Genomic DNA, 12,944 nt, shown 5'->3' with positions numbered 1-12,944 from the left:
GGGCGCGGCGAGCGCCCTCTAGGCCTGCGTCGGCGTCCACGGGTGTGGGCCTGTGCGGACACCTTCGAGGTGCCGTGTGTGTGTGTATGCGGGACCCGGGAGCGCCCCCTAGGTATGTGCCGGTGTGAACTCCTGGGTGTGGGTGTGCATCTGCAACGTGTGTGTCCTCGGCCTCTAGGTGCGTATGTGCCAGGGGCCCTAGGACCACACTTCGAGTTGTGTGCGTGCCTCTGGGCCCTGTGTGTGCGTCTGTGTAAGCACCTTGCCGGCGTCTGTGCACATCCGGGCAGGGAGCTCCTCCAGGTGTGTGCATGCAGCTGTGGTCTCTGCTAATACCTGTGCTTGAATGAACATCTCCGTGTGTGTGTACTCTAGGTATGACTTTGTAGCCAGTCCCTCCCTTCTGGAGACATTTGTGTACATGAATACTCTCTTGTGTCTTAGAGGCCGTTCCTAGATCCTTTTTTTCTCTCAATGAACAAATCCTTTGATTATCCTTACACCCTGCCTTCAGCTCCTCAGGTTCCTCCTTGATTTCCCCATACAGGGGAGACACTGTTCAAGGTGGCACCGGCAGTTAAGGGTTGTCAGGATTCACTCATTCTGTATCTCCCTGCCTCAGCTCCACTGCCCCCATTTCTGAAAGGAAGCAGGAAGAGACAGTGGTAGAAACAGTTAAAGAAGCTCCATCGCTGGAGGGAAGAAGTGACTACGATGACGAGTCCATCATAGTCTGGGACAGCTAGAGAGGCATAGGTAAAGGGCATTTCTGTTTAGGTGACCTCGCTAGGACCTTATCTAAATCCAGTACAATTTAGCACCTGATATGTGGCACTTGTGGTGTGCCTAGTGATGTTGATACCCTTGGAAATACTGAGCAGGAGAGTAGTAAGTGTCTGCCCTTAGAGAGTTCATGAAGCCTCTCAGGGCAGGGGAGCAGAGCGGTGGACACAAAACTCAGACCTCAGATTCCAGGGGAAGCTTCCCAGTTAGCTGCACTGTGGATTCAGGATTTAATTGTGTTTGCTTCAGAATAAGGCTGAAAATGGAATGTTCATTCTCTATCCCCAAGGCAAAATCCTGATCTGCAGTCAGGTACAACAACTCGAACAGTGCTGGGATAAACTCAGAGGTGCTATCTAAAGTATAGGAGGCTGTCCTCAGGAAAACTCCCCAGGTAAAGTTCCTCACCAAGGTCTGGGAGGAGGAAAGGATGGAGTTTGGTTTAATGAGGCTCCCCAGGGTTTTGTTTCTTTTTTTTTGAGTTGGAGTCTCACTCTGTCACCCAGACTGGAGTGCAGTGGCCGATCCCGGCCACCGCAGCCTCGACCTGCTGGGGTTCGGCGACCCTTCTGCGTAGCCGGAATTACAGACACACGCTACCATGCCCGGCTGATTTTTTGATTTATTGTAGAGATGAGGTCTCACCAAGTTGCCCAGGTGGGTCTCGAACCCGCGGGCTCAGGCAATCCACTCACCTCAGCCTCCCAAAGCACGGGATTACAGGCTGAGCCACTGAGCCCAGCTCTCCCCAGGGCTTTTGAGTTAAGGCATTACAGTAGACTCTTCTGGTAAGGAACAGAGGTTGTGACTGAGTGACATAACTAGAAGTGGCACAGCAGAGTCTAGTGACTGGACTCCTATTAGTCAGGGTTCTCCAGAGAAACAGCCCCTGCCCCAGGAGATGCTCCCTTGCCCTTTGACTCCCTCTACTCGCTCAGGGCTTTTGTCAGCACACCCCCCCCCCAAACTTTCCTTGGGGACTGAGTATCTGGGAATGAGACCTGCTCAAAGGATCCCCCACCTGTTGGACCGGGACCTAGGGGAGGGTCCCTTCTAAGGGGTGATGACAGGTAGGACAGACAGGCAGAAAACATAATTTGAAGTATTTTTGTTTTTTATATACAGAATACAGGAAAGTTTCTGTAAAGTCTAAAACATTACAATTACTATGTACATTGGTACTAGTTGTGGGGGTGGGAGGAGAGGAGGGAGCCAGGGGCAGGAGGAAGAGGAGAGAAGTGGCAAGAGAACAAAAAGAGGAGACAAAACAGGTTTACGACAAAAACATTTTTGCTACAATAGACAATTTGAGAAAACGCTCTACCACATGTAGTACTGTACACGGTTTTTAAAAACATTGAAAAAATGTCATCACTAGATGTATTTACACAAAATCCAAATACACTTTTCCTTATTTGAAATAAAATAGATGGACAGCCAGAAAAAGAATTCATTTCTTATTTGTCCATAATACACAGTAGCTACCTGTAGTGCAACCGCTGCAGAAGGGGAGAATAACTTGGAGGGTGGGAACCATGGAAGGAGGGTGGGTAGCGATTTTTATATTAAATAAAACAATGATATTGTATAGATTTTGCTGTATGAAAACTGTATTTTTTCTTTTAATATAAAACTATTGTCACTGCCACAAAATAGAACAAGTTTCTGATTATTTTACAACGGCGGGCGAGGGGGAGGGAGCAGGAAGTGGGTGGGGAAGGGTTTTGTGTTGGAGGAAGTGTCCAGACCATTGGGTCTTCCCCTCCCTGCCCACGCTGTTCCTCAGCTCGGGTCTGCCGCTTTCCCATGAAATGTTGAGTACAAATATATGTGCAAATGCCCCCTAGAACTTGAGAAAAGAAAAAAGGATTTTTAAAAAACAGTCAAAAGGTTTTCTTCATTTCATGCAAAGATTGTAGTTGAAGGGTTTCTGGTAGAGTATAGAAAACACCCGGGCTTGGTTTGTGTACATTTTTGCATTGCAGGAGTCTTGAGTGAGTGTACAGGCCAGAGGCACGGTAGTCACCAGCTCTAGGGAACGGAGTTGGAGCGCAGTACAGGGCCCTGGTGGGGCTTGAGAGAGAGCTTCTCGGCCAAGACCCCATCTTGTAGCAGGCTGGCATCGCCTTTGGGCTGTTTGGTCGCAAACTCAGTGATGCTGAAGACAAACTGCAGGCAGCCCAGCTTGATGTAGCTGCCATGGTGCAGTAAGGCCGTGCCCTCCCAGCCGGCCCCACTGCCCCCAATCAAGCTTGAGCTGCTGGCTTTGCAATTGCAGGGTCTCCGCTGCGGCCCCTGGGCCTGGGAACTCATCATGGCTGCCTCCTCACTTGGCTCTTCATCCTGTTTCTGGTGCCGGCGGCGCCCTGGAAAAAAGGAGAGAATAGTGAGCAGCAAACCCATCTGGGCTGTGTGCCAGAGTTGGGCCCCTGCCTCTCCCATTCCAACTGCTGCATGACCAGGGATAAGGGATGCTGAGAAAGGGTTGGTTGAGTCTGAAGTCCCCACATAGGTGATCAGCACTTGCTTTTCCATGGCCTTCCCTGGGCCCACAAGCAAGGAGCATGGCCAACAGGACTGGGAAGGCAAGAGACAACAGGTCATTGGCAGCAAGTCAGAACCACCCTGAATGGGGCCTCAGCTTTGTGGCCACAGGCCTTTGCTCCAACTTACTGATGACACTCTGCACTTTGGCAACAATACTGCTTGGGGGAGTTGGCGGGGTCTTCTCAGAGAAGTCACATGAATACAGCACATTGTCCACCGTAGTTCCATGCTCACTGTAGTTTAACAGCTCATAATGTTTGGTATTCTGAGGAGGAGGAGGGGAGATAAGATGTGTGGTCTGCTGCGTGGGGCCTGGGGCTAAGGGGAGAGAGGACATATGGAGAAGGCTGTGCTGCTCTACCTAGGGAGCTCTCACTTTCTTCCCCAGTCATGGCTCTTGTCCTTCCAGAAATGGGCTGGAGACGCCCCTCCTCAGGAAGCCTTCCTTCCTATGCCTCCATATCCCTTGCTCTCCCGCTGCTCCTTTACTTTGCCCCCCTAAGCATTGGCCCTTGATGACAATGAAACTCACAGGAACGCACCCACAGGGCTTGGCTTCTTTCTATGCTGGGGCTCTCCCCTGCTTTAGGGTAAGCTTTCCCTGTTGTGCTTGTGACCAACCTCAGGAGAAATGATAGCCCTGCTCCTGGGAACTAGGTAGCCCTGGCAGGATGCCCTCACAGAGGGAAAAAAAGGAGAACTCCCAGTCCCTTCCCCCTGCCAAGGCACTGAACAAAATTCAGTGTCAGGGAGAGGCCTTAGGTTGAAAAAGCTCCCTCCCACACCATCTCCACCCCTCACCTCATCGTAGAATATGCAGGCGTGTTTCCCGGACACGTAGTTACAGTGACCATAGTTTGTAAGGCACACATCCATGTCAGCTCCTGCAAGGTGGCAGGAGTAGAGAAAAAGGCAGGCAGAGAACAGATTGTAAGGTATATGTGTGGGGGAGGTGAGGGAAGGAGGGAGTTAGTTTCTGGGTGGGTGCCAGCAGAGACTTCAAGGGGTGGGTAGCTTAGGGCCCTCTCCTAGTATCTGTGAACAAAAACTGGTATCTCTTCCAGCCCCCTGTGGAAGAACAGCTGTCCCCGCCAGCTGATCTGTTTTAGAACATGTGGCTCCTACCCAGAAGGGAACAGTGTGTTACTGAAGAGGATGAATATTCCCATGAGAATACAACATGGGGTGCAGGGCCTATAAAGCTTATCACTGGAAAAAAGGGGAAAATGGGACTTTTTTTTTTTTTGAGTCGGAGTCTGACTCCATTGCCCAGGCTGGAGTGCAGTGGCACGCTCACAGCCACCCCAGTGTTGAACCGCTGGGATTCGGCAATCTTTCCGCCTCAGCTTTCTAAGTAGCCGAAACTACAGGTGCATGCTACCATGCCCAGCTAATTTTTAAAAAGTTTATTGTAGAGACAAGTTGCTGGGGCTGGTCTTGAACCCATGGGCTCAGGCAATCCACTCACTTCAGCTTCCCAAAGTGCTGGGATTATAGGCTGAGCCATTGAGCCTGGCCAAAAAGGGACATTTCTAAGGGCTAATGCCTGTCCCTCTGTACCAGATATAGGGCTATCGCTAGGACTACTGGGGAAAAAAAACAGAACAAAAAACCAGATACAGGGCTAAGTGAAGGTTGGTATATGTGGGCCCATCACTTTTCAAAGACCTCCAGGTACAAAGCATTTGCCCTCTCCTCAGGTTCTTCCCTGCAGTGTTTAAAATTCCCACCTGAGCAGTAGTCAGAGCTGGCTTTCATCTCTGCTGATGCCACAGTGGGCACAGACAAAGCAAAAAGGCTTGAGCCAGGGAAGACAAGCACCTGGTTAAACCAGTCAACTCTGGAAAGGGCTTCCCTCACCCCTTTCTAGCTTCTGTGGGTAAGGGAGTCAGTTTTAGGGCTGAACAGATTCAGTAACTCTCCTGGCTTCCTGGCGGGCTTACCTGTCCCGATGTAGAGGGTTCGATAGCACATGTTCACAGCTCCTCCCAACCCTAAGAGGGGGTAGAACACAGCTCGGGCCTGTACCTCCTTTCTTTGCACTACAAGACAAACACAGGAATAGGATCATTCAGAAACTCAGATCCTGTGATCCAAACATGAACCAACAAAATCTGGACCTCTGGCTCATGGCCTAGAGAAAATCCCACTGGATGATTCATCTTTCCAAACTCACATCCAATACTGAGCTGCTTCAGGGTGAGGCTTTCTCTCCACAGTCACAGCATTTTCAACATGGGGTAAGAAGAAGCATCTTTAACGATGGCCATAGAATCCAGAGATGATACTACTTGAAGCTACTGGCTTCAGTTAATGACTTGGGGAAAATTTCCAGGAGGTGGGTCCACTATCATTCTATTTCTCAACTTCAACTTCAAAAAGTTCCCTTTTGGGAAACCCCCTACTGTCCTCCCCCTTTTCTGAGTCAGAGTCTCATTCTGTCACCCTGGCTAGAGTGCAGTGGCATACTCATGGCCACAGCAGCCTCAACCTGTTGGGCTCAGGTGATCCTTCCGCCTCAGCCTTCCAAGCAGCTGGAACTACAGGCATGCGCCACCATGCCTGGCTAATTTTTTTTATTTATTGTAGATGAGGGTCTTGTCAAGTTGTCCTGGCTGTTTTTGAACCCATGGGCTCGGGCAATCCTCTCACCTTGACCTCCCAAAGTCCGGGATTAGGTGTGAGTCACTGCACCCAGCTAAATCTCTTGTCACCCAGGCTGGAGTACAGTGGCATGCTCCTGGCCACCACAGCCCTGACGTGCTGGGCTCAGGCGATCCTTCCACTTTAGCCTTCCAAGTAGCTGGAACTACTAATTTTTTTATTTATTGTAGAGATGAGGTCTCATCATGTTGCCCAGGCTGGTCTTGAACCTGCGGGCTCAGGCAATCCTCTCACCTTGGCCTCCCAAAGTGCTGGGATTATAGGCGTGAGCCACCGCACCTGGCCTAAATTTTTTTTTTTTTTTTAATGAGACAGAGTCTTGCTCTGTTGCTCAGGCTGGGGTGCAAAGGTGAGATCACAACTCACTGTGGCCCTGAACTCCTGGGCTCAAGTGAGCCTCCCAAGTAGCTAGGACTATAGGCACATATCACCACACATGGCTAATTTTTAATTTTTTTTGATAAAAGGCTGGGTCTCGCTATGTTGCCCAAGTTAGTCTTGAACTCTTGGCCTCAAGTGATCCTCCTGCCTTGCTTGAGTGGGATTGTGTTGGGATTACACGTGTGAACCACCACACCCAGCTGAAACCCTTCTAATACAAATATTTGAAAGCAAGTGAGCATAAAGTACAACACATATACACAAAGGTACTGGCAGTTGCTTTGCTGTGTCTCAAAGTGGACCTGTATGAAAGAAAGTTACAGCAAGCTCCCCCAAGTCTGATCAGAAAGCTGTGGTTGCCGTCTCACTCCTCTCTTTTGAGAAGAAAAAACATAGTGCTTTTTTTTTTTTCTCACTCTATTGCCCAGGTTGGAGTGCAATGGCACACTCACAGTCATTGCAGCCTTGACCTGCTGGGCTCAGGCAATTTTTCTGTCTCAGCCTTCCTTGTAGCTGGAACCACAAGCATGTGCCACCACACCTGGTTCATTTTTTTATTTATTGTAGAAATGAGGTCTCGTCAGGTTGCCCAGGTTGGTCTCAAATCCCTGGGTTTAGGCAATCTTCTTGCCTCCGCCTCCCAAAATGCTGGGATTACAGGTGTGAGCCAATGTGCTTGGCTTGCCATGGTGCTTTATTAGGCCCACTAAAGGCATACAAGCAGGTTTGAGATATTGAAAGCTCTCATATACTCCATGGAGGTAAGGTAGCCCTTCACACACACACAGGAGAGAGCAGATATTGTGGTGACAGGTGTGTGCATGCGCACCTTCTGTGTGGTGCCCTCCGGAAGCCAGTGGATGTGTCCCGACACTGCCCGGTGAAGGTTGGACCCGTGAAGGGAAAAGCTGATGTATTCTCTGCAAGGCCAGAAACTTGATCAGCTTCTCGTCCAGCATATTTATCTCGATTTCTATTAACCAAAGAGAAAGATTAAAAAGCAGCTGAGATGGAAATGGAATGTGAAAGCAGATAAGGGTCACAGAGCAAATAGCTCAACATTTCTAAAGTCCAGTCAAGTGATTTTTGTTCAAATAGCATATTTTGTTTTGTTTTTGAGTTGGAGTCTCACTCTGTTGCTCAGGCTGGAGTGCAGAAGCACACTCGTGGCCAATGAAGCCTTAACCTGCTGGGTTCAGGTGATCCTTCTACCCCAGCCTTCCAAGTAGCTTGAACTACAGGCATGTGCCACCATGCCTGGCTAATTTTTTGATTTATTGTAGAGACGAGGTCTCACCAAGTTGCAAACCCCTGGATTCAGGCAATCCTCTTGCCTCCGCCTCCCAAAGTGCTGGGATTACAGGCGTAGAGCCACTGTACCTGACTCAAATAACATATTAAGTACAGAGTGGTACAAGGATCTGGAGCTGGGGATCTCACTTGCTATTTGCAGTGAGATGAGCCCCAATGTGGCCCAAGTAGATGCTTCCTATAATTGGGTAGCTTGATTTTAGGCAATGTCATCATACAAAGGCAGAGAAAAATAACTAGTTGCCTATCTGTGGGGGAGAGCCTACATGTTTGATATTGAGACTTGGATTTTCTACCTACCCTCTGTTCACAAAAATCAAGATCTATTCCTATTCTCCTTGACTTTGGGGATTTCCCACAGATGAAGTCCCCTTTTTGGGAACGGGGCTCCTGGCTTTATTCTCGATTAGCAGCCTCGACCTGCTGGGCTCTGGCGATCCTTCCGCCTCAGCCTTCCAAGTAGTTGGAACTACACGTGCGCGTGACCACGCCTGGCTGATTTTTTTATTTATTGTAGAGATGAGGTCTCGCCAAGTTGCCCAGGCGGGTCTCGAACCCGAGGGCTCAGGCAGATAACTCACCTCAGCCTCGTGGAATTACAGGCTGAGCCACCGAGCCCGAATGAGATTTTTTCTTACCCCACTCTTCTACCTAAAGGGACACTCCTCATCCCCATCTCCCTACCCCTCTAAGATCAGGTGTCCCTTCTCTCCCGTCTTGAAATGAATGAAAGCTGTATAGGAACAACACCTTCACCATAACAACTGGTGGAACAGCAGCAGCTTACTCACTCACCTCCATTGACATCCATAAATGCTCGAAGTGAGTTGGTGAGGTCCACCATGGCAGTAGAGTTGGCTGGGAAAGAGGGTACGGTTAAAGCGCTTCCTATGGATAACGTGCCGGGGCTGACCTTGCCATCTGGGGACGGAGCAGGAAGACTGTTACTTACGTCGCCTGAGGGAAACCCACCGGTCCAATCCCCCATTGCTGAGACAGGTCTGGATTTCGGACCCAAGGTGATGTTCCCTTCTTGATTCTCAACCCATAGGCTCTGGAACTCCTAGAGCTAAAAACGTGTGGTGAGGAAGGGCAAATGGAACAACAAAGCACCCGGGCACGCAGGAGTCTCCAGAGCACTGAGAACCATTGAAATTCACTGCTCTGGGGAAAGTGGTAGGATAATTTCCTTCTCTGGGCCAAGACGATCTCCCTGCTGCTTCTACTCTTAAATAAGTGGATAAGTGGTGCCTGCCCCTGCAATTCCTGTCTACTGAAGTATGACTCAACGTACAAAATCTAACCATGCTAGTATTAAGAGATAAACAGAGACAGGAACAGCCTGAGAATGGGGCCATCCTGGGACCAGGAGCCCCCATGCAGAGAAATCCGTCGCCTGGTTACCAAGACTCCCAGCTGACTAGAGGAGGCTGGCTTCAGTTCAGACAGGAGAGACCACAGGGGTTTCCAGCAGCATATGAAACCTGGTTCAGATGCTGAGGTCAGCAACCTAGAGGTCCTGAGTGCTGATAGGGACAGCTGAGAGAACAGGTCCACACAAGGCCAAGCATAGACTAAAGGGACTGCCCTTTGGCATGTGGCTCGAGGGCAAGCTTCTGGGCCAAGAGTAACCTCTGTGGGCATCCCATTCAGCAGTTATTTTGCAGCAGTGCTGCTTTCTGCCCGTTTCCCTGACATGTAGGTTCCTCAGATGAGCTGGCTTTGAGAATCTGCATCAGGCATAAATCCTATCTCTTGTGTGGACCCTGAAACACTGAGGCCATTGCCCAGAATCTCAAGCTGACTACAGTGTTTCCAGAGAGCATGCTGTCTTCTTCTAAGTTGATGGAACAAATCAAGCAGGAGGCTAGCCCTGGAAGGCATGGGAAGGAGTCAGGAGACCCAGGCTATAGTTCTGATCTTGTCACTGACTTGGTTGGTCAGCTTAAGGAAATCACTTCAGCTTTCAGAGCCCAATCAATCCCATCTAAAAATGGGTACAAGTTAACACGTGCTTCTTCTTCTATTACAGAAATGGGGGGAGGACAAACAATACAGAGATCAAAACCCTGTTAAGTACTGAAGTGTTGGAATCATAAGTCTTATCTGCCAGGAAGAATATAAAATTATTTCAAATCACCCCAAGGCTGAGCAGCACTCACCTGATGATGGCGCTGGTGAGCAGAATCGTTGGTTGGCTCCTGAGGCCAAGATACCTTCTCCTGCTGCTTGGGGGGGAGTGAGCACCCGGGTGGCATTTGGGGGTGAGCCCAGTGGCCTTGAATCTGTCAACGGAGGTCCTATCTGTGATTGGACAGTCTTTCTTTGCAAAGTGCTGGTGTTCTCGATGCTGGCACAAGAGCTGGGAATGGAAGGGGGCAGGCTTGGGACAGGAACCAAACTCCTCTGGGGGCAAGAGCTGGGGCCAGTGGCATTCTCTGTCTTCACAATGATGCCGACGGTGTGGTTTTGAAGGCCCCCAGCCGCTGGTGGCGTGAGGGGCCGGGGCCAGCCTTGCCGGTGTGAGAGGCCTGGTAGGGGGGTGTTGGCGCCTGGAAGTCGCCGGGGGTCCGTGGAATCAGTGGGGCTGCTGTAGAGGTGTGGACCATTGGCTTTCACCTCTGTGTTCACTGGCCCGTTGGCAGTCCCACAAGGGGCTTTCTTGGATTTTTCCGCACAAGAACTGCAGCCGATGTCCTCTAGGGCTGGGGGCTGGTGGGGTGGAGAGCAGCTCAGGGAATTCTGGGCGCTAATCCCTGAGGGGCAGGACAAGGGGTAATGGGAAGGTGTAGGTGCCTTGTCAGCTGTTTGCAGGGAAGTGGTGATTGAGCTGTCAGTCACAATAACAGGCTTAATATCAGCCTTCTCTGTCTGTTCAGAGTCCCAATGCGAAGGCATCTGCTTAGCAGATAAATGTTTCAATATGCTGCACTGGAGCGCAACAACACTACAGAGCCACTGCAATGGAAGGAGAGGAGAGGAGAGGAGGGTGAGAGGCCTGGGAGGCGCTGGTCCTTCCTGCCACAGCGGCCAGGGCTACAGCAGAGTTGACAAGCAGTTTCCGAGGTCCCACTGCAAATGCCCAGAAAGGGTGTGCTCGACTTCTGATAGGACTCCATTTCCGTTCCCAGCAAGGCTTGTGGGTACACTCAGCAGGCAACACCCTGGTCAGCAGAGCTTGAGATTTGTATTTGGCTCCACCCCTAAGGCTCACCTTGTGACCAATATTCAGCAAGTACCAGAGCTCCTGTGGTATGTCCAGCACTATCACCTCTCTATGGGTTTACTCATCTTTTACTACAGTATAGATGCACCCATCTCACAGTGCACTAGGGGACCGATGAAGAGAAACAGACTGGTTGACTCTGTAGTTCTCTTACTTGCCTTTGGGACTTGAGCCAGAGGTACTCTCTGGAATACTCAACTCTTGGAAAGTTAGGGTGAGGGTGGGTAGGGACAGGGACGGGCATGACACTGAGGCTACTTGCAATAACAGCTGTGATGAGATGGAAGGAAGATTGGATTTGGAATCCCAGCCCTGCCTTCACTCACCTCTTGCTGCTCTGCCTGGGTGGCTAAGTGCTCAGAGTTCAAAAGGTGCGTCTGTGATTCCTCAGGGATCCCATTGCAGATCAGCTCCCCATCCCGAATGGCCGCGGGTGCAATGAGAGGGGGTGGAAACTGGTACTGAGATTTTATAGCATCGGGAACCTGTTCAGGATAGATAGAAGGAGGAAGGAGAGGGAGATAGTGCCAACAAGTCCAGTTGATTCTGCCCTGGCACACTGTCCTGTCTGTGGTACTAGTGCCTAGGGACCATTTGTTTTGTGGTCACCGAGGATAAGGAGGCCCAGTGTGCTCAACCTGCTCTGCTTCCCCCACCTTTTTAACTCTGATACGCATACTATGGCCTGAAAAGGCACAGAAATGGAAACAGCAGGCGTGGCCCACACTTTTCTTCATCAAGGTCTAAGGCCTACAGAACCCAGAAACCACTGCATGCTACCTTCTGCATTGGCCTGAAAGGTGTAAGATTGACACTAGGCAGGTCTTTAAAGTGGTACTCTAGGTTCTTGCTGCTCAGTGTCAAGTTTGGGAGGTGGGTGACCAGTAACTGAGAAGTAAGAAGATAAATGAGGACACATGCATGGTAGAAATGCTCAGCATGAGGCCTGGCTCATGATAAGCACTCAATGTTAGTTTTCTTCACCCATTCATTCATGACTCATAAAACGACTGAAGACCTCTTTTTTCCACAAAGACAGAAGACACACTGAATCACAACATGTAAGAATGAAAGAGCCACACAAGCAAAGAGTCATTCATACATTCAACCAACATTTATTGAGCACCTCCTGTGTCTGGGCACTGTTCCGAGTCCTAAAGATCCAGAGATGAATAAAACTTAAGCCTTGCCCTCAAAGAGCTCACAGTCTAGTGGGGAGATAAACACAGAAATATTACAGTACAATGTAATGGATTCTAGAATAGAGGCATGTCTAAGGTGGCATAAAAAACACAAAGACGAGTGCTTATTTTAGATCAGGGGTCAGGAGCTTGGAATTAGGAAAGTCAGTATTTGTGCTGAGACCTGGAAGTTGACAAGGACTTCCAAACAGATAAGAGAAATAAGGGTAGGGGAATAGCCCATAAGGCACAGAGATGTGAAAGCACTTAGCGGATTTGTAAAAACTCCAGAGAACCAAAGACTTGGTGACCAAATTCTTATGCAGGGTTAAGGGAAAAGGAACTGAAAATGGTTCCTAGGACTATGGTTTGAGGGACTGGGTAGAGAGCTGTCATTTGCTGAAATAGGAAATGCAGGAGGAAGAGCAGATTTGGAGAGGCAGAAGACTTGGTTTTAGGTAGGGTGAAACTAAAGTGTGAGAGATATGAACCCGGATATGAGGAGAAAGGCAAGAAATAGGAGTTCAGAGTCATCATCACTTACTAGGTGCAAAGGGCTTTCTGACATCACCCAGGAATGGGATGAGGAGGAATGGGGCAATGGGCTAGTCTAACGCTGCCCCCTGGGGAAGAGTAAAAAGGAACTCTCAACCGAGATATCAAGTTCTCAGCAGATTTTGATAAAAAAAAATCAGCCAGGTGTGGTAGTGCATGCCTGGCTAATTTTTGATTTATTGTAGAGATGAGGTCTCACCAAGTTGCCCAAGTGGGTCTCAAACCCGCGGTCTCAGGCAATCCACTCACCTCAGCCTCCCAAAGGCGCGGGATTACAGGCTGAGCCACCGAGCCCG

The 12,944-nt window shown here is 49.7% G+C and overlaps 1 protein-coding gene across 1 annotated transcript in view; it reads right to left on the bottom strand.

The window, feature by feature from the left end:
- Nucleotides 1-1,879: 1,879 nt before the first annotated feature.
- PHF12 (PHD finger protein 12) overlaps nucleotides 1,880-12,944 on the bottom strand; it is a 12,922-nt gene continuing 1,857 nt past the window's right edge. Inside the window, exons 2-9 of the mRNA XM_008066681.1 lie at nucleotides 11,239-11,397; nucleotides 9,849-10,644; nucleotides 8,482-8,607; nucleotides 7,205-7,348; nucleotides 5,274-5,372; nucleotides 4,132-4,214; nucleotides 3,457-3,595; nucleotides 1,880-3,149 (exon numbers count right to left, since the gene is read on the bottom strand). Coding sequence (XP_008064872.1) covers nucleotides 2,815-3,149; nucleotides 3,457-3,595; nucleotides 4,132-4,214; nucleotides 5,274-5,372; nucleotides 7,205-7,348; nucleotides 8,482-8,607; nucleotides 9,849-10,644; nucleotides 11,239-11,397 — 1,881 coding nt within the window. The 3' untranslated portion in view covers nucleotides 1,880-2,814. The remainder of the gene's footprint in view (nucleotides 3,150-3,456; nucleotides 3,596-4,131; nucleotides 4,215-5,273; nucleotides 5,373-7,204; nucleotides 7,349-8,481; nucleotides 8,608-9,848; nucleotides 10,645-11,238; nucleotides 11,398-12,944) is intronic.

Source organism: Carlito syrichta, unplaced genomic scaffold, assembly GCF_000164805.1.
Source record: "Carlito syrichta isolate Samal-C Ts95f unplaced genomic scaffold, Tarsius_syrichta-2.0.1 Scaffold309091, whole genome shotgun sequence".
NCBI classification, from domain to species: domain Eukaryota; kingdom Metazoa; phylum Chordata; class Mammalia; order Primates; family Tarsiidae; genus Carlito; species Carlito syrichta.
This window is presented reverse-complemented; position numbering and strand designations above follow the sequence as displayed.